Source organism: Chenopodium album, chromosome 12, assembly GCF_948465745.1.
Source record: "Chenopodium album chromosome 12, dcCheAlbu1.1, whole genome shotgun sequence".
Taxonomy (NCBI): Eukaryota; Viridiplantae; Streptophyta; class Magnoliopsida; order Caryophyllales; family Amaranthaceae; genus Chenopodium; species Chenopodium album.
The window spans coordinates 14,753,722-14,776,199 of NC_137845.1; the positions used below are offsets into that span (position 1 = coordinate 14,753,722).

The 22,478-nt window shown below is 34.2% G+C and overlaps 1 protein-coding gene and 1 pseudogene across 2 annotated transcripts; both read right to left on the reverse strand.

Moving 5' to 3' along the window:
- Window positions 1–280: 280 nt before the first annotated feature.
- LOC145570943 (putative invertase inhibitor) lies at window positions 281–805 on the reverse strand. Its single transcript, XM_081630059.1, has one exon. It carries the CDS (start codon window positions 803–805, stop codon window positions 281–283), a length of 525 nt encoding a protein of 174 aa, XP_081486185.1.
- A 16,154-nt stretch (window positions 806–16,959) lies between these two features.
- On the reverse strand, window positions 16,960–20,269 carry LOC145572103 (U3 small nucleolar RNA-associated protein 18 homolog pseudogene; annotated as a pseudogene). The gene is made up of 2 exons (XR_014096685.1): window positions 20,164–20,269; window positions 16,960–18,893 (listed from the first exon to the last, which is right to left on the reverse strand). The product of XR_014096685.1 is annotated as a U3 small nucleolar RNA-associated protein 18 homolog pseudogene (transcript).
- Between the last annotated feature and the right edge of the window lie 2,209 nt (window positions 20,270–22,478).

Below are 22,478 nucleotides of genomic sequence, written 5' to 3' on the forward strand. Positions count from 1 at the left end.
GATTTAGCTTCATGCACACATAATGTATTCATTCAATCTTCTCATTTAGCGAATGAACGAGTATTTTATTTTAATTTATCAAGCATATCTTTTATCAATAATGTGAATTCAAATACGTAACAACAAATGAATGAAGAAATCAAATTTTGATATACAAACTAATGTTATTCAGTGACATATTTACCACATTACCAAAACATACACACGCAACACAACACGACACAACAAAGATGAAAAAAAAAATAAAAAAATTCTAACCATACAATATTCATGTACGTTTTTACTGTTTCTGAGCCAAAGCATTAACAACAGCCAAAGCATTAGAACAATGTTGCGCAAACACCTTATTCTTGTCACCCATTACATCAGCTGCATTTCCCTTTTGAAGGCTATCTTCACAACTATATGCGTTATTCATCGCGGTTGTCATCCAAGTGTTAACATCTTTATAAGCATTAGAGAAGAAGGCCACCAACGAGTCCTCGAGTTGAGCCATTGCATCGGTGTACTGATCGTTGCAGTCGGTCAAGGCTTGCTCGATCCCAGGCCCCATCGACTCTTGGTCCTCAAGCTTGTCACCAACCCATGTAGCAATTTCTGACCCTAGGGACTTAGTCTTGTTTAGGGACAAAAATGCCAATTTCTTCATGTCGGCTGTTTCACTCTCTGGTTGTGACTTTAGGGTTTGGGTGCATGAATCTTTGTATTGTGCGTTAGCACACGCCTTTTCGATGAGGGGGTTTGGTGTGCTGCCTTTGTTGGTTGGGCTAGCGGTAGGAACACCGCCTCTTACTTTTAAGGCCATGGCTACTTTTTGTTGTAGGATCAAACCAATTGTAATAAGAGGCAATAACATTAAGAAAATGCGCTTCATTATGTGTTCTTTTTGTTTGGTGTTATGATTTGGTTTAAATGTTTTCAAAGATGTTGTATGTTTATGCTTAGCTATAATATAAGGGTAACAATTTAGTTTAGGCAAGTTGTTTATTAGCTGGTTGTTTTGATTGAAGAGAAGAAATTTGGTGTATCTTGTAAAATTGTATATAAAAGGAATGGTGAGGAGAAATATAAGGGTCATCGCTATGGAAGAATTTGCTATTATAAGAATGGGTTTATTTTAGGTTGTTTGCTTGTCTTGCACCAATACCACCTTATTTAGGGACACAATATGTGTTTAAAGTCTTTGGTCTATAATTATTGTAAACTTGTATGTTTGTGTCCTTCAAACTAAAAATGCATAAAGCTTATTGTGGAAGATAGTAGGTAGAATTACATTTCTATCCTTAATGGTTGTTATAACAACCTTGTGCTGAGCTGTTACAAGTTGTTAGAAGTAGTTATTACTGCTGTCAGAGTATATAAATACTCTTGACTTCTCGTATTTTCATTCATTCAGACAATTATATTTTCTTTTTCATTTTCCTTTCTTCTTCCTATAATAATGAGAGAACTTCTCTGCCATTAATAAAGTTTCTTAGTTTTAGTGCTTGAGCTCAGATTCTACGGATAGAGCTGGGATAGCAAGTAAATCCTGTGTGTTCTTCTATGTTTCTACTTCTGTTTTCTGCTGCGTAACACTTATACAATTAGTCAATTACTTCATCCATTTCTAATTAAAGCGTCATTTTCCTAAATTGAAATGGCGTAATAGACATTTCATTTTTAATTTTTTTATAAATGGTGGGTTTTTTTAATATAGATATTAATGACCTATATATTCGTGCTATACAAGTGGAGACCGATTTCTATTTGACTTGGCCATCGCTTCGGCAATTTTTAGTTCAACTTAGGGCCTAATCTCATACGATTATTTTCAATTCAATTCAGTTCAGTTTAGTTCTAATAAGTTCAATTCAGTTCTAATAAGTTCAGTTCAGTTTAGTTCAGTTCAGCTCCTAATTTCCTTCTCTTATAAAATATTCATTTCAGTTCAGTTCAGTTTAACTCTAATAAGTTCAGTTCAGTTTAGTTCAGCTCTAATAAGTTCAATTCAGCTCATTTCAGTCAATGAGAACAGGACCTTAGTGTGTATGTTTTTTTTTTAGATCAGTTCACCTTAGTTTGACTTATTTGATCTAATTATACTTATTTTTTTCTAATCACAATTTATTTTGATTTCTTTTGATCTAATCTGAATGCCTAGTTTGATTGAACTTTGACCTTATATGTACGCTATTTCAATTCATAAGAAAAACGTACGAAGTACATCAAATGGTGTTTTATTAGATTTGTATTAATGTGTGTTTTTCAAATATGTGATTTTCATAATTTTTACTATGGAATTATAGATATTTGACAGTGAAAAATCGCACATAAAACAATATGGTATGTTTGAACTTATTTATTTCTAATCTGAACTTTTTTTTTATATGAACTGAAATAAGTAATAATATAATAAGATACGAAGTATTTAAGAAAAGTTGAACTAAACATAGCCCTTATTAATGTAATTTATTTATTTTTTTTTTTTACTTACAATGCCTTTCTCATGCCCCTTCTTTTTCACTAAATTATTATACGGAGTGCTAAATTGAAACGATAAGTATTAAAGATCAACTAGTTAATTAATTCATGAAATTTTGTGCAATATTAATTTTTGTTATGTGACTTTTTTTTTTTTTTTTTTTTAATATAGAGGATCTTGAGTTATTGACCAATCAAACCTTAACCATTACATTTTTCTTGGCCCAATATTTGCAACGGGTTAGCTAGGCACTTGGGAGTAGTGTGGAAGGTAAGCAAGTTCCCTCCCCCAAGTACCTAAACTTGGCAGGATTTGAACCTAATCTTCAAGGATTTAAGGTAGGAATTTTAAATTACCAAGTTAGCCTACATGTTGTTGGTTGATGTTAGATAGAGATGACTTTGTGATGAACTACACTTTGTAATGTTGCAAGGAACTGCATGCTACTATTTGCATCGCTTCCTTGTGATACTACTCTCTTTGTTTGATCAGACATGTTTGTCAATAACTTTTGTTGGGTATGGCCCAAATTTTATGGGCCCATTATTTTTGTGGAGTATTGTGCATATTATAGAAGCTTACGGAATTATCAAGCAGAGTCTGTACTTGCTTAATTGCTCATGATTTCTCTAGAACAATAACATACTTGAATGTTCTAGAGCATTATACATTGGATGCTATTAGAGTATAATACATGGTTTGTGAATTTTCTAGAACATGGTGGATACAAGAATGATGGAGGAATTTTTGGAATATTCCGGCCATTTCATCCAAGCTCCATCCACACCTATAAATATAGGTCATGGGCATTCAATCATTCAATATACACTCATAATTAGCCATACCATACACAAGTCTTCCTACTTTTAATATTAACCCTTTTAAGGGTTCTTGTACTCTCCTATTTTTCATATAGTGGATTATTTTTTGGTGCTCGCCATTCGTGGTTTTTTTTTGGCCTGAGGATTTTTCCCACGTTAAATATCATGTGTCCAATTCTCTACTACTTACTTGTCTTTATCTTTCTTCTAATCATTTTATTAATCCCTACATCTTTAATTTGCTTCCGGTGTGCACTCACCAACCCTAACAACTTTACCAGGCCATTTATATCCTTAATTGTCTATTATTGTAGATTTTAAGGCTAACATTGTGAAACTTGTAACTAACCTAACAAATTATTGCATGATAAAAATTATGAGTCAAAGCCACTAAATGACTAATCCAAATACTCACTTTAAAAACATAAGAAATACTATCTCAACTCAAATTTTGAGGCAATAAGTAAACAATGGTTTTGTGCTCAAGTGATCCTATATATTAGTTATTTATTAGAATTTGGAATAATAATTTTGCAAATTATTTTAATGATGGTTGTTTTAAACAATTTATTGATAGTGATTTATTGATTGTTATTTGATTAATTTATAATATTTTTCAGAATTAAAGTTCTCTAAGACCAGTACATCAAATCAAAATAAAGTAGATTAGAAAATGAAAACCAAACCAAATTAGATCTTATTGAACTAGTTGATTTGGGTGAAGGCGTGAAGAGAATTGAATTAATTCCTTTGGTAGAATTTGTACGTTGTTAATGTTGTGATGAATTAATTTGATTGTGATAATGACCGATGTAATTAAACGAGAGGGACATGTGCAGGATTAAAATGTTGCCATTAATGTGGGGTTTTTCATTTGATTTTATTGGAAACAGATCAATTTACGTGCGTGGTTTTAACATAAATAGATGTGTCAAGGAAGTTCTCTCTAGAGGAGCTAAATTGTAGGGATACCTACTTCTAGACCGAGTAACCATGCTAGCAAAATCTTTCAAACGTCATTTTATAAAACCCACATATTTAGACAAAAAAAAAAACATATTTATCCCACCAACGTGGAACAAAGATCTTTAGTTGTAAATAAAATACATCTACGTGATTTCGAATTATGAAGTATAAATACTCAGAAATAATTATTATACATTTAATGTGTACAAAACCTTACCTAATTCTCTTAAAAATATGTCTATAAACGATTTAAGTCTTAATTTCTTAAACATTGCAAACTACAATCCCCTCCTTCCCCCTCCCAAATGAAATAATAGACTTAACGAGATTGATCGAGAATTTAAAGAAAACAAGACTTTGGTATTTCACAAGATAATTAAGCTAAACAAATAACTACTCATCCAATTTGTTATATCAATAACCATTATATCATTAACCATTGATTCAATTTTTTGTACCACCGCCAACAGCCTTCTGCTTAGAATTGGCTGAAACGTAACAAGTAACAACATCAACAATGTTGCCAAGTTCCTCAATATCCTTGTAATTTTCGTATAAACCAAGCTTTTCGCCACTAGTCCCTGCCTTAGCCAATTCATCTTCACAATGCTTAGGGTAAAATTGAGCCATGTGAGTAAACTTCTCAGCGGTCGTGCCATAGTTGCTAGATTTAAGCCCTACGGCGTACAACCCTCTTAACTCATCGTTCATGTCTAGGTACAATTTCACGCAATGTGACAACGCCTTTTTAACTTCGATTTTAGCATCATCTTCACGCATTTCTTTGCGTGCCTTTGTAGAGGCATGCCCAAACTCGCTTTGGGCATGCTTTACTACTTTGTCCGAGAATTTGCTAGGCTTCACATCTTTCTTGTCGCCTCCTAGGGACTTAAGGACGGAGGTGCACTTATCACTCGCGGTACTAGCCTTGCAAGCTTCATCAATGTTAAATACCTCGTCCTTGCCATCTGCGGCGCTAGGTGGGGTGAGCTTTGGGACGTTCGTTTGGGTTTCGTCGACGTTATAATTAAGTTTTACATGCTTAGCTATGCAAATGGTGAAGAGGGTTAGAAGAAAGAATGAAAGAGCTTGGAGCTTCATGTTGTGTTTTATGGATATGTTTTCCTAAGGAATTATTTGGTTCTTTTTATTGAGAATTTATTGAATGAGTTTTTCAAATTTGAAGGTTGCCTATCTAATTATTATTGGATATGTAATATATGAAGTATGCTAACTTGAGAAATTTAGAGAGAAGTCCAAGGCTTGCCATCAATGATTTTCCATAATTAGGATGTTAGTTTTAAAAATGGATGTTAATGCAATTGGTGAGAAAAATAGTCTATTTTGTCAGAAAATTATTGAATCTAACATTGGTTTGAAGCTTATAATTTCACCTTATTATTAGGGATATGTATAAACCAATTATTAGTAAGTTTTACCAAACTAAAACAACTTTCTAATTCTATGAATAATCAAGTTTCAAATAAGGGTTATATATAGCCCTAAGGGCTGCATATAAGCATTTAATATAATTCATGTTTTAGTATTAAGTTGGAAATTTATCAACAATTCACGAGTAAATCGATATAATAAATGTTTATTTATCGTCAATTCTTTCCATTTTTAGCTTCTTATATGTAGCCCTTAAGGCTACATATATCTTTTTCCTTCAATTAAAACCAAATTTTAAATGAGAACATAGAACAAACCCATTTGGACCCTTTTTTTTTAAATCAAACCCATATGGACCCTTAGATTAACATAACCAAACAACACACATACTTCTCAGGTCATTAATGATATTTTTGAAACTTTTTGTATTCATAAAATGGATTTCTGTACCAATTAAACGAAAACTAGTAAAAGTAAACAGAGTTAGGAAAATTTTAAAGTTACAAAATCATGAAATTGTCATTAATGACACAATAAGCATGTATTAGGTTGACCAACTATCATGATCTCTACCATATATTGGGTTATAATATTGTTCATGAGGCAATTATATACTTGTATTGCATGGCCGGTATGAAGGGAATTGAATATCCATAACAATAATTCAATAAATTAGGAAAATAATGAGATTTTTTTTATATGCATACTCTCCTAATCTCCTCTATAGCTAAAGCTTTTGTAGGAAGAGGCTCTAAGCTCGCGTCTCACAGTCATGCCTGTCTTCCCTGCACCCTTGATGTCTCGGGAAAATTGCTGCTATACCTGCAGATTAGGAATTCTTTAATGGGATACACAACATACATGTATTTCACAAAAGCTTAGTACTAGCTCCACTGTCTTCACCTTGCTCTCTTCTTTTTCTAACTTATTTGAGATACATTTAAATCCATATGAAACAATGACTTTACTTTGTTAAGGTACCCATTAAAATGTCACGATAGGTTGGTTGGGACAATCAACTAGCTCCATTGTCTTCGCCTTGCTCTCTTCTTTTTCTAGTTGTGGAGGTGAAGCAACACCACTAGGCTCGTATTCAACTAGCTCCTCTGTCTTTACATCCTGAACCTCTTGCTGGGGTGGTGATACAAGACTAGGCTCGCGATCATACTTAACTAGCTCTTTTGTCCCTATCTCTTGCATCTCTAGCCTTAGTGGTAATACAAGACTAGGCTCGCAATCATACCAAACTAACTCCTCTGTCTTTACAACTTGATTCTCTGGCTGTGGTGGTGATACAAAACTAGGCTCGCAATCATACCAAACTAGCTCTATTTCTTGCATCTCTGGCTCTGGTGGTGAAACAACACTAGGTTCATAAGCAGTTACAAAGGCATAGGAAATATCTCTACGGGATAAAAATTCCACCTCCTCTTGCCATAACACGCGTTCAAGAGGATGATAAACCCCCATTGCCTCAAACATTTCCTCATCATCAAAATCATAATAGTATAATTTGACAATAGCAGTCATCAAAAGTTCCCTAGTAGGCATGATTCCTAAAAGGTGTACAAAAATCGGAGGCTCTACAAATTCAGTGACAGAGATTGTAAACATCATAGTCCACGACTTCAATTTTCCATACTCTGTCATAACCCAGAGATCTAAATCACTATACTGGCTGTCTCGGAGCACAATTCCAAGCTGATGTTGGCCATTCAACGCACCTAAACCAATTAATTTTTTCTCCTCAGCACCAACATGATCTGGTCGCTTTATCTACCTAAACACTCCATCAGCCACATCAAAGTAAATGATCTCCTTCTGTATTCCCTCCTGACTCTCAAATTCGCTAATAAACGCTAACCAATGAGGTACCCCGCACACAACTGTTCCTACTTCTTGTTGCACATGACATACTTGAAAGCACAAGCTTTCCCCAACCTCTTTACCTCTACCTGTCCTGAAATTCACCAAGGAAACACTTACCTTAAAATAATCATCGTCTTCATCAAACGATTCAGTAGCTAAAACTACACTGTATTCATTACAGGATGCATTATAGCAGAGCCCTGACAGCAGACGACTGTCATAATAATAATAATAATCCTCCGGATAAATACTGATGTGCTTTTTCGTTACAGGATTCCACAATATGAATTCATTATAACAATCACGTAAACTCAAGGCTACTAACCCATTGCAAGAACCAAGAATTTCAGGTTTTGCTGAACAGCTTTTACCTCGATGACACTTGTGAGGATTTTCCAAAGCTGCAGAGGCAGCTGCTTCTTTCGGGTTGAAAAGATTATTATAACTTCCAAGGTATAGTTGGTCACTTTCTAAGAAGATTAGGTGATCCTCCGCCACTCGGCGAATTGAGCTTTGGTGAGAACAATGTGTGTGCATAAACTGCGCGTTGGATAATATTGAATTCCATTCTTTGTTAACAGCCTTGAAACGAAAAATAGATTTAGCTGGCAATCTGTAGAATATTTCTTGTATGATATCGTTTGGAAGAAAAACAGATTTCGGTATATTTGCAAACACTTGTTTTTTGGGGTTGCTCTTGTTCATGGTTGGAGAAGATTTTTGTGGGTTAGGGTTTTCGAAAGGATATTCTATGTTTGTAATTTGTATACTACGTATCAAATAAAATGTGATAAGTAATAGTTTAAATGTTTAATACAAGTATATAAAGTCATAGACAGGATATGATAATTTTTCTTTTAGGTAAAATATATGGTAAAGTACAAATTTTTTATTAAGGCAGATTTGCATGAACTTATTGTGAGCAGATTAAAATTACCCTTAAATATTACAAAATTTACCTATTTTCAAACATTAATTTTACCCTTGAATATCACTTATAGTATACGGAGTATTAGATTAATACATATATTACATTAGCTTTAAGATATGATAACTATATCATATCAAATAAGATATGATAACTAGTATATAAAAGTCTTTTTGGAAAAAGATATGAGAATTGCGGGCTTGTTCATTTCTTCTCAATGGTTTATGAAATCAATTTGAGGGTTTTTGAATTGAAATTAATTAGGGTTTATATATGAAATAAATTTGGGGATTTGATTGTGGTGATAGTTTGTTGCAAAATTCATTCTTATTTTGTGAATTACTGCTAATTAGGAACAAAATTAAAGGTTGCAATTTGTGTTTTTTTTTTTTTTTTTTTTACCATTTACCTAAAATTTTGATTGTTTCTTATTGAATTTTAGAACAATATTCAAAGCTTAATCTCCCTCCAATGTTTTAGTTGTGGTTTCGTTATGCCCCCCGCCTCGCTCCTTTTTAGACAACAATGATGAGTACGCAATTTTGAGGAAAGTTAAGGAGAGAGAAAAAACAGGGAAGAATCTATCCATTTGGAGGAATACTTTTGGTGGGTGAGCATAGTAATGAAGGTTCAAAAAGAGAAGAAAATAGATACTAAGGCTGAAAATCGAGAGAAGAGATAGAGAAATCGAGGGTAATTGAAGAGAGTGACAACACCATAGAGGCCGGTTTGGACAAAAAGGTGGTGATTTTTATGTTTTTAAGAATTGTTAGTGGTAAAAGAAAAAAAATAGGAAAAAAAAAAAAAAAAAAAAAACCTCATTGGCGGTTGTATTTTTCAAATTTTCCTAAACCAAAAGCCAAACATTCATGTATTTCGCAAAAGCTTAGTACTAAATGACTTATTTGTGAGACATGTAAATGCATATGAAACAATGAATTTTGTTAAGGCACCCATTAAAATGTCACGATGGGATGGTTTGGGACAATAAACTAACTCCATTGTCTTCGCCTTGCTCTCATCTTAACATCTTTTTCTAATGGTGAAGTAACACCACTGGCCTTGTATTCAACTAGCTCATCTGTCTTTACATCTTGAATCTTTATCTTGCCTTGGCGGTGATACAAGACTAGGCTCGCGATCATACTCAACTAGCTCTTTTGTCAGTATATCTTGCATCTCTCACCGTGGTGGTGATCCAAGACTAGGCTCGCGATCATACCAAACTAGCTCTTTTGTCCTATATCTTGCATCTCTGGCTTTGATGGTGACACAAGACTTTCCTCATGATCATACTCAACTAGCTCCTTTTTCTACTATAGTAACTCTGGCTGTGGTGGTGAAACTGGTGATACAAGACAATGCTGATACTTAACTTGAATTTCTGGCTCTGGTGGTGATACAAGACTAGGTTCATAAGCAGTTGCAAAGGCATAGAATCTCCTTCTACAAGATAAAAATTCCACCTCATTTTGCCAAAACACGCGTTTGACAGGATGATAAACCCCCATTACCGTAATTACTGCCTTATCATCAAACCTGCCAAGAGCAGTCATCAAAAGTTCCCTGGTGGGCATGATTCCGAAAAGTCGTACTAAAATCGGACGCTCTACAAACTCAGTGAGAGATCGAGATATGGTGAACATCATAGTCCAAGACTTTGATTTTCCATACTCTCTCATAACCCAGAGGTCTAAATCACCATAACAGCTGTCTCAGAGTACGATTCCAAGTTGATGTTGGCCATTCAAAGCCCCGAAACCAACTATTTCTCTCTCTTTAGCACCAGCATGATCTGGCCGTGCCATCTGCCTGAACACTCCATCAGCCAAATCAAAGTAAAGAATCCCCTCCCGTAATCTAGACAACCAATGAGGCACCCCGAACACAACTGTTCCTACTTCAGGTTGCACATGATATAGTACTTTATATGAAGAGCCTTCCTCAACCTGTTTACTTCTACCTGTCCTGAAATTCACTACAAAAACGTTTGCCTTACCATCAAAACTAGCATAATTAGCATAATCATAAATAGTTAAAACTGCACTGTATTCATTACAAGATGCATCATAGCAAAGCCCTGACAGCAGACGGTAGTCATAAACTCATAACAATCCTCCGGATAAATACTGATGCTTTTTCGTTACAGGATTCCACAATATGAATTCATTATAACACTCACGTAAACTCAAGGATAAAATGCTGCTTTCAGATTGAAAAGATTATTATAACTTCCAAGGTATAGTTGGTCACTTTCTAAGAAGATTAGGTGATCATCCGCTACCCGGTGAATACGGCGTTGATGAGAACAATGTGTCTGCATAAACTGGTCGCTGGATAATATTGAATTCCATTCTTTGTTAACAGCCTTGAAACGAAAATACAGATTTAGCTGGTAATCTGTAAAATATTTCTTGTGTGATTTCGTTTGGAAGAAAAACAGATTTCAGTATCTTTGCAAACACTTGTTTTTTGGGAATGTTCTTGTTCATGGTTTTACTGATGTAAAACGCTACGGTTGGTAGGGGAAGATTTTCGTGGGTTAGGGTTTTCGAAAGAATCTTATATGTTTGTATATTGAAACAACTAATTATATCTTATCATATAAGATAGGTTTAAAAAAAAATTATATAAGATATGATAACTAATATATAAAAGTCTTAGGATTAGTCGGGCCACAAGATATGATTTTTTTTTAGGAAAAATATACTACCTCCGATTTTTTTTAGTTGCAACTTTGAATTATTATTTGAGAGATATAAAATATTCCAAAGTTGCAACTAAAAAAATCGGAGGTAGTATTTCTTTTGAGGAAAAATATATGATAACTGCGGGCTTGTTCGTTTTCATTTTTTAATTTTTTTTTTTTTTTTTTTACAAAAAAAAAGCAGGAAAGGTGTCCCAAGTGACGCATGACTGGTAACGTTTTCATTTTTGACGTAGGGAAAAGTAGGTCGTTTTCTACCCTTTCCTAGAGCCAAACAAAATTTATAAACACTCGACCAACCTAATACGAGTATATGGTAAGTCAAGGGTCGAACCCAAAGGAATAAGTAGGTGCGAGCTATAGCCTAGGTCAAGTTACTTCGAAGATTGTAGAAAGATATGGCTGGTAATTAAGGTATCGAGAAAGCTAGATAAATCGAGTAATTCAATATGCTAAACACTAGGGATATAAGTTCCATATGCAAGCTCAATGATTATGCTAATTGACGGGTCATTCAATCAATTCAAACATTACAAAGGACAAACAATAGTTGCAACCAAAGGAATACAAAAGCTATCTCCTATAAGCAAGCTTGGGTTCACTATGAATGGCTAACTAGGAAAATCACAATCAAATTCAATCAATTAAAGCAATTTTCAAATCAAGGGTTCATGTCATTGAAATTTGCAATGCAATCTAGATTAATCTTATAGGTTGATCACTCCTAGTCTAATTAATCACATGCACAACTATGTCAACCAATTTAATTGCAACAATTCAATCAATCAAGGATCATCAACTAGCAAAAATCATCAATCAAGCATGCTTCCCCATCTCCCTAACAACTAATCTACTCACTAATCATGGTGAAATTGAAAAACAAAACAAATTGAATCACAAACATATTCATTTCAAGCTTAATCAAGAAGAAAATCAATCATTCAACAATTTCTCAAACAAAGATTGAAATTCAAATCAAACATTCAAGAATAAAAGGAAATTGCAATAAAAGTAAATTTAAAGGAAAGAAATCTCACAAACTTTCATTGATTTGAAGAAGAAATCCAAGATCAAGTTGAAATCAAAGATCAAATTCAAGTACAATCAAGTAATTCTAAGCTTCTCTCTCTACTTTCTCTCTCTTCTAATTCTGGAAAATAAGTGTCAAGTACAAAATAAGTCGTCCCCCCCCCCCCCCCCCGAAAAAGGAAAAGTCTAAAGCTATAAATAAAAAAATCGAGTGAAGGGGAACGGGGCACCTGGTGCGACATAAAAGACTAAAAACGAGTATAAAACTACAAGGAAATCCTAGCCTAAGAGTGCCATAAATGACACTCATCAAATTCCCCCAAGCCAAACCTTTGCTCGTCCTCGAGCAAAACAAAATCAAGCTTAAAGGAAAATGATGACATTATTTAGGCAAGCAAGAAATGAGAAAGACTAGAGAATAAAAGAATATACACTAACTCACTTTCGTAGGAATCACGGTCAATTTTAGCAACAATTGACAAGCCATTTAAACCTCTAGATCGCTCTAGAGGACGAGTGATGCTCTCGTAAGGGTTTCCTAAGAGATTAACCCATAACTCTTAAGTAAAAGGGAGGCAAAGCAATAAAAGGGAAAAGAAAAACTTAAAACTTAAAAGGAAAAGAGGTGCTTATACAATGGACTTTTGCACATGGTCAAAACACGAGAGGATATCAAACTTTCTAAAACAACAAAGGTAAGCACGTTCCAAAATATCGAGGGTTGATCGAAACATAGGACATGCTAAGTATAGAGAACTATCAAAACGCAATTCACTTTCATCTAAAAACAATTTTAGCACATTTTCCCAATTGGCTTCAAATCTTCTTTTAGCAAGCATCTCTATAGTTCCTCGAAGGAACCGGAAAAACAATAGATTTGAGGTTTTCTCGACATCTTGACTTTGCATCCCCTCTCCTTAGTCTTTAACTCATAATGCCCTCCCTTGGAATGTGACTCAACCACTAGGTCAAAAGGGTTTTCCCAAAAGTTGTAACGTAAGGGCAAAAGGTTGAGGGTAGACTTAAAATTTAGAATTTGGTGATACACCTAAGTTGTGAAGCAAAGATTGGCCAAATCTCAACACCAAAACCAAGTAGTCATCAAACAAAAACAAACTAACACCCCTAAGCTTATTCAAAGCTATAACCACAATCATATATACAAAAAGCGTAAAACTCTTCTCCCCAAACTTGAATAAAGCATTGTCCTCAATGCGTAAGATAGGAAGAAGCATTTACATCAAAATGTTTTTGAACTTTTTCATTTTTCACCTTTTTTTTTTTATCAATTTTTTGCCAAAGCTATTTGAATTTGCTTTGCTTTTTTCAATTTTTCATTTTTCACTTTATTCATTGTCCTCGCCTCTTTTGACTATGGACGGCTTTTTCATTTATTCACTTGCCATTATTTCACAAGATATACAAAACACAAGCTTGCTTACAAATAAGAACCAATATCCAAACTCATATACCACAATCTCCAAGAACAAGATCATTTGCTTTACAAAAATCAAAAATGAAACAAAAAGAAACAAAAGGCTCAAAGTTCTAAACATGTGGCTTGAAAAGAAGGGAAAAGGCTCAAATGGTTGGCAAGAAGGCAAATGGAAACCCAAGAACTAAAAATAAAGAAGGTTATCCTAGAAAAGAAAAATTACCACCCCAAAAAGATGCCTTTGTCCTCCCTAGATGGTTCAGTCTCGTGTTTGAGAATTATGAATCAAGATTCAAGATTAGGTCCGCAATAGTCAATGCCGCTCATGCAAGTAATTGTAGAAGGCTTGAAAACAATGAAACCTCACAAGGATTAGGCAAAAACTCACTAAAAGCTTCAAATTCACCAAAGGGGAACGATTGCGAGTTTTGAAAAACAAAAGAATCCGGCTTCAAGGTCCCAATAGTTCTGAACGACTATCTTAGCATGTTCTATACTAGAGTCAACCAAAGATACTCTCAAACCATGCAAACCATTGTTTTTAGGAAGAATGATAGTCAATGTGCAAGTCCAAGTGGTACCAAGTCCAAAGCAAAAGCAAAATTATTAAGAAAGAAAAGCAATGCTTCAAAAACATGTTATTTTTATTTACAAAAATTTTTGTGATATTTGTTTTTGCTTTTTTTTTTTTTTAAAGGGAAGAAAAGGAAAGTTTAAAATCAAAACGTATGAAAGCAAAATTGAAAAAGGAATGTAGAAGAAAAGGGAAAAAGGAGAAAAAAAAAAAAAAAAAGGAAAACCATAAGAAAATAAAAAAGGAGAAAAAAAGAAATAAAATGAAAAATAGAAAAGCAAAGAAGAAATAGAAATGCATCGAGGAAGTAAGCCAACATATAAATCCCAATCGAGGACACCTTCTCATTTCCTCAATGTTTATGCCAATGTAAACCAAAAATTCATTGATCGTACCAAGAGGCATAATATTTTCATATGGAAGGTGTCCCGAGTGAAGGATTGGTTCTTGATTCCGAGCAAGGAGGTTACAAACCGTAAGACGAAAACGGATTCATTGACTTGGAGACCTCGAAGGTGCAACATCGACCCCTCTATTCAGAAGAAGACTAATCATACAAGACCCGCCTCCAATGATGCTCTCTCGACGGACTTCCAAGCTTTACCCCCGGTTGAACGGGGAGGTACTCCTATCCCTCCTTCTACTTCTTCTTCTACATTTGATTTATCTACTATTCATGCCAAGTTAGATTCCATCACTAATGTCTTGTTTTCCATGCCTTCGGGGCGGGATTTGTCTCTTGGCTATGATTTCCAAGCCAATCAAGTGTATGACTATTATGTGAGGAGGGGGGAGATTGACCCTTACTTGAACTATCCATACCTCCCAATCCAACAAGGACCTATCCCTCAATGGGAACCCTTTGACCCATCCATTGGACCTACACCTTGTTACCCCTATTGGGAGGGTCCTCATATCCATCCTAGTGCTATTGTTGACACCACCCCAGCCACTTACGACTATAAGCGGCCCGGTGGTTGCGATTATACTTATGATCCCGCGAACCCTATGCCTTTCCCCGAACCCCGAGACTTTTGGTAGGTGGGGATTACGGGCGAGCCGGTTTTGGATGATTGGTCTCATTTCTTCGCGATAGATCATGCTAGGAGGGAGGGGAGGTTAAAGGGAAAAGCTCCTATAGAGGTGGGTGAAATGGCTAGCTCGTGTCATGTTTTAGAGACCGGTGAGGGGAGTTCACACTCTACCCCTTACCATAGTACGGAGTGAGACTATCGTGGCTATCCCCCTTTTTTACGTGCTTTATATGATGTTCTCTTTTGCCTATATGTTATTAGGTTTAGAGTTTGGGGGGTAGTTCATTTCGAGCTTGGAGGTGATTTTTGTTGTTTCTGTGCTTCACCGTTTTCCTCCTCGCTTTTGTAGTTCACTCTTGGTCTCTTTTGCTTTTGGTATTGATCATTGTGTATCTCTTGCTTCTCTGATGATGATGATGATGTACTTCTGATGATTTCTCTGTCCTGTTCTTCATATTGCTGTTTGTTTCACCGATTGTTGTGTGCTGTGTATCTCTGCTTCTTTATGATTATGCTTTTTGATGATGATTGTTTGATGTCTTGTTTCCTGCTTCTATCTGATGATTCTGTTTCCTGATTTCGTTACTTGACCCTATTCCTGGTGCTATCATATATTACTTTTTCCTTAGTTACCCTAATATGAATAAAAGTTACGGTAACATAGTGACATAAATAAAAGTTACGAAGTATTTATGCTTTATTGATAAAAGTTGCCCAATAAATTGTAAAGGTGACCCTAAATTTGATAAAAGTAACCCTCTATGTACAATAAATTACAAGACTAGCTTTTTATTCTTTTTATCAATATATCATAAAAAAATACAAAAACAAATAAAGAACACAAATTCTTATATGTGGCTGACTACACGGTGTGAGTAGCCATCATAAGGGTTACTTCGTTAGTTTAATAGGGGTTACTTAGTCAGTGTTAAGGGGGTTACTCGGTCAGTGTTATAGACATCACTTGATCATTATTACAAGGGTTACTTGGTCAGTGTTCTAGGGATTGCTTTGTTTTTTTATAAGTGGCCACACGGTGGGGCCAGCCACACACAAGATGAGCGGAAGAAAGAATCAAACGAGCCCTAAAACAGATAAATACGGAGTATGTTGATAGAGTTGAATGTATGCAAATTAGATATGGTATATACTATGTATTACGTATATGAATAAAGAAGAATAGTTTAAAAAAAAAAAAAAAAGTTTATCTTCATTACCTTTCCTTTCCATTTCAAAAATTGTTTTTTTTAATCATGGAATATCAATTTCACAATGGTTTACCTATAATTTAAGACAACGGGAATACATGGATATGTTGCTATTGGCGTATACTTGTGCTCTGTTTACAGGTATAGTAATTACAGTACAGTGAAGAACACATGATTCCTTATGGTAAAACAGAATCGTTGGCAGGAATGGCAGCATATTATCTCATACGTTATGCAATTATCTGAATAATAGATTGGATTAAATAACTAAAAATTAGAACTATGTCCTTGGTAAAGCTTCCATCAAATTACACTGAAATAAAAAATAAATAAATACTTCGTGTATATATATATATATATATATATATATATATATATATATATATATATATATATATATTCAAGTTTCAGCATAATTCATTACCAGCATGCTACAGAATGTGATGTGTGTCAGACTGATAATCATGCACCTTAATATATAGATATGATTTAACAAATAAAATTGTTAGAAATACCTTTGATTGATGAATTTGTTTGAGCTCATGATTAAATTGATAGGCGAAGGAAGTTCTAAAACAGCAGCTCAAAAGTCTCGAAGACTAAACTTACAAAATCTCACTAGCTTAACTCCATTTTGTTGATCTCATAACCAGAGAGAAGCTATTCCTTTGAGCAAAATTGGAAAAATAGGATAGTAGTACATCCAAACAGTCCTGAACTGATAAATTATGCTTGCTGATAATGATGCAACTTATACAGCAAAACCTTTCCTGCTGCATTCCCCGCAGCCATGAAACCACCAGCAGGACTAAAATCCAAACATCTTGGATAATGTAGCGTTTTGTTTGCAGGAGGCCAGTTAGAAAAGACGGTAAATGAAGGGATGTGAACCAGCTTTAGGCTGCTCTTCTGCATAGTTGAACAGATGGCTAATATCTGGGCATCATGGTTGAATTTCATGAAACTTGCTTCAGTTCTGAGATGCTCAAGTGTTTTGATTGGTTTCCTCTTACCACCCAAAAATTCCTCCCTGTTGTACACATTAACTATTCCACTCGATGAGCCGGCTGCAAATAGGTTCCCTACTGGTGCAGTACAAAGAGCAGTGCCATTAATGGAGCCCTCGTCCACACCCTTATGGAGACAAGTTCTTGTTCTTAAATCCCAGTGGTAGACATGCCCATCACCACCAGAACTCAACAATTGCAGCCCATCATCATTAAATGCTAGTGAGCGAGCTGTTCCGTTCATTTTAAGGGTGCCAATCAATTCCTTTGTTTTAGCAGATACCAATAAGATGTAACCTTCATTTCCCAAAAAGGCTATAGTACGAGAATCCGGTGAAACCTCAAATACTTCTAAGCTTTTTTCCTCTCTTCCAGTCAGTGGCCCAATCTTATCAACATTTCCCTTGGATATGTCGACGATGTTAAAAAACTTTCTTCTCCCTGAAACAATAACTTGAGAGCCATCAGGTAAGAATGATGCATTTCTAATAGGACAATCTTCAATGAAGATAGAATCCATCATTTTATTCCTCTTGCCATCAATCTGAAAAAACCTCAACTTTCGGTCTAACCCGGCAGAAAGGAGTAATTGATGATTTCTGTGAAACTGGACAGAGTTTATTGGGCCATTAGAAGGGTCTTCTGCATTTGCATCTACTAATCTAGAGTACTCAAGAGTTCCAGGCAAAAGTTTTCCCCCCCTCTTGACCACAAGCTCTTCATTAGTTTTAAGAATATCATCAACACTTTTATACCCTGAAGCAACCACTGCCCCATTTTCTACCTCAGAATCCTCATCAGAATCATATGTTCTGACCTTCAAATCAAGATTGGCCCAATCTGTGCCAGGGTTCAGTTTCGCATGGTGAGCCCTCAACCTTGACACATACGCAGAACCAGATATAACGGTCTCATCTTCTTCCTTCCTCAGCTTCCTCAGCCTATTAACTTTTGAAATATTAACAACAGTCTCCTCCTCATCATCCATCCAAGCAGGCTTCCTTTGCTTATCACCATCTTCATCAGCAGATCCCACTTGATAACCCCCATCTTCTTCATTAATCAACACATCTTTATTACCAGAGCGGTCCAAGACAAACAATGCAGAGTCATCCACATCCAACGCAGCTTTTTCATCTTCATCTTCATCTTCCTTTCCAAATTCAACAGGGGAATGAAGAGAACCAAACAAAAAAATTCCCCAACTTCTGCATTTCCAATTCTTCCTCAGCAAGAATTTTCTTTTCCTCCGCATCATTCCTCTTCTTTCTTTTCTTATGACTTACAGCAGCTTCAACATCAGAACCCTCATTCTCTAAAATCTCCTCCCTGTCTTCCATCAAGGAAGGCTCCTCACCCTCATCACCACTCCGCTTACCCTTTTTCTTCTCTTTAATCTTAACAACAGCATTTTGAGAGATTAAACTCATCTCTACTGCACAAAAACATACAATCCTGGCTGCAAATCAAATTAAATTACTTTTAAAAAAATCAATCACTTGAAATTTGATCTAAAAAACTCCAAAAAAGCTTACAAAAATCCCACCAGTAAAATTACACAAACTAAACCAAAGAATTACAAAAATAACATAACCTCACATAAATTCATGTAAACAAATAAAAACTACAATTTTTTTTCAGGAAAATAACACAACTCGACTATACAAAATTTGCAACTTCCTAACTTCAAATCAGCCCAAAAGACAAAAATTTTAACAACATTTCTTATTAAAATCAAGCATACAAACATCAAATAACTGAATGATTCAGAGAGAGAGAGAGAGAGAATCCCAATCAGACAGTAGCAATTGACAACTTTACCAAGCCCGCCCTAAACCAGGACATGAGTCACAGGACTGGCCACCCTAGGCAACCTAGGCTATTAGCAAGGAACACACACTTCAACTAAATACATCTAAATCCCAATTAGCAAGGACAGAATTAAACGTAGGTCACACCGTCACACTCAACCTTGTTAATTAGTAGAAGTCCAAAACAAATATGCTACATCTCAATATCAACAAACAGGGTTAACTAGACTATCAATTTCCACATCAAAGCGACTACCAACCTAGTAACGTCCCTAATTCAAATCTTAATTGATACCTTAACAGCCTAAGTGCTTAATCACTAATCTTTCATCTTAGTATTTACCAGTTAGCTTCCTGTTTTCAGCAGCATCATTTCCTTTTATTTCCCCTTGTTATAACAATTACAGTATCACAAACCTTATTCTCCTCTTATGTTAAGTTCTAGCTTGGCATTACCCGAATTCACACGATTTCGTACATTAATAAGCAAGCATTGTACTGTCTCATACTACTTTTTGTAACACCATTACTAAGAATTTTATCAACTCAGCCCGTATCGAAACGACGGCAACGAGGGGCAGTCACCCAGGCACAGAGAATCGATTTTCATAGTTCCATCTTGACATTAAAGGGTTATATAAACAAAAGCTTGCATTTTATCAGCAATCTAATTTGACTCAAATATCAAGGTAAGCTCAAAAAATCAAGATAAATTCTTCTCGCTTAACAAAAAATATAGAAAAGTTCTAGCAACAAAATTGCTCGTTAAATATAACATAACTTGAATAATTATATTTCAATAGTTCAATGGTCTACCTTAGAAGAACCCTAAATTGAGTATACTGACAATTAAATTTTGATAAGCCCTAGAATGTGAAGTTGATATTCGATGATTAAAAAGAAGAAAGAAAATCATACCTCAAAAGATGTTTCAATGGAGGAAAGAAAGCTCAGAAGCCGCTTCAATGGAGGTTTTAGAGTGTGCTTCAATTGAGGGGGGAGGGGATGGTGTAAAAGTGAAAACTCCAGTGGGAAAAAATTAAAAACATAAGAGAAATACTCATGACAAGCATATAATAACGATTAACTCTATTCACTCCATCTTAAAATTAATTTTAATTCAGTAAAAATATTTTAAATTTGATAAAAATAATTTCAATTTAGTAAAAATATTTAAATTCAACTATAAGGGTTCTAAGTAACAATCCAAGGCATTGCCCGAGCGGCCGAGTCACACTAGTTTTCTTTTTAAAACATGAACTACAAATATAATTATGCAAAATATATAAGAGATATATATATGCATGAAATATATTCCCTAAAATTGCAGTGTTCTATACTAATTTGTGTAATTTCATGTTATTCAGATATGAACTTTTTTATTATTTCAATTTATTTATATAATATTTTTAAATAATTACTCGTATATGTTATTCCATATAGGTATGCTCTTTAAAATTTTCTACATCATTTTACTGCATAAAGTTTTTATGTTACTCCGAACAATATTTTTCATGTGATTAAGTTTTAAACAAAATAATATAAGTTTTCGGCAAAAATAACATAATTTTTTTGCCAAAATAATTAATGTTTAAACAATATAACAAAAGCGTTAATAAAACAAATTATAAAAAGTTTAAGAAAAATAATAATATACGAGTAATATTTTAGTAAAAGGACATAAGGTACATAACTTAAATTAACACCATGTTTAATCAAAATAAAAAGGGATAAATTTTTTAAAAAAATTACAATATTTTTAAGCATAATAACATTAAATTATTGAAAGAATAACATTAGGTTAAATACAAAATATATAAATAAATTTTTTTAAAAAAAAAAACACAATTTTAGTAACATAAAACAAGGTTTTATCAAAATAACTCAAGGTTTTTGTATAATAACATATGATTTTAACAAAATAACACAAGAACAAAAATACAAGCTTAATTCAAAATAGTAGTGCAAGTTCAACTCGATTATACAAGTCCAGAAAACAATCATTTTAATTCAAATAAACATTTTCAAAATAGCATAGACGCAATTTAAAATAACAAATTTCAAATAAAACACCTTCAACTTAAAATTAATAACACATTGCGTTTTACTTCAATTCGTTTAATGTTAAATTTTTGTGGAAATATAATGTGGAAATATAAATATCACGATTGTAATTGAATAATTTTTGTAAAACAATAACATAGTAATTGAATTTAAATTCAAATTTACTTACCTATTTTGTTTCAATCTTTGATACTGTGTTGATTTGTTCATTTTTCTATGAATTCATGAATATCAAACCCATTTTGATGTTGTGAAGTTAAAAAATTCACATTCAATAGAACAATTTGTGCTTGTTTGTGGTAGTCAATGCATATTTTGGATGAATTTTAATAGTTTTTGTTGAATGAAAAAAGGTTTAATAAAGTAAAATGGAGGTATGAGAATTTGGAAAGAGAGAAAGTGGAGTGAGAATGCATTTGAAATTCTGACTTTTTTTTTTTTTTTTGCTCGATTTATGAGCCCAGACAATATAAACCTCTTCTTTGAGCCTAGAATTAAATGTATGGCAGGACTCAATGAATCCAGATAAGAAGACAAGCTTGAATGTCTACATATAAGGCTGTATCGGGAATAAGTACTTACTATAGGTCTTGGTTTCGAAGTGAATGAAAGATTTTTATTAGCAGCACGAGTCCACGAATGAGGCTATTCTTTCAATCGTTAAATAGTAACCAATCTCACCTTCGCCACGCTCCTTTGACCTTATTTATATAGTCTCACATGTATATGTTATTTTGTTTTAAACATATGTTATTTCGGTTTATTTTGTTATAATTTGTTTCCAAAGAATATGTTGCCCTTGATGTTTTGATGATCACACAAGTAAAACATATTTTGGAATCTAATGTTTTGATGTTTTGTAGTGGTGATATAAGTTACAGGACAAGAAGAGTTGTTCACGCTGAGGAACTTGAAGTCAATAAGAAAAGACATTCTATAATAGTTCCTTTGCAGGAATTGAAGCTTCGGAGTAGGAGCTGAAGAATGAGAAGATCTTTAGAAGACTCAAAGTAAAGACTTCAGCAGAGAATCCACTAAAGAATAAAGTGTTTTTATACTTTAGGATTTATGTAAGTGAAAATGAATAGAAGTTTGTTGCCTTAGTGGAATGCATTAGTTGGCTTAAAAAGGATAGAATTTGATTTGCTTGAATTCAGGAAAACTGTTGT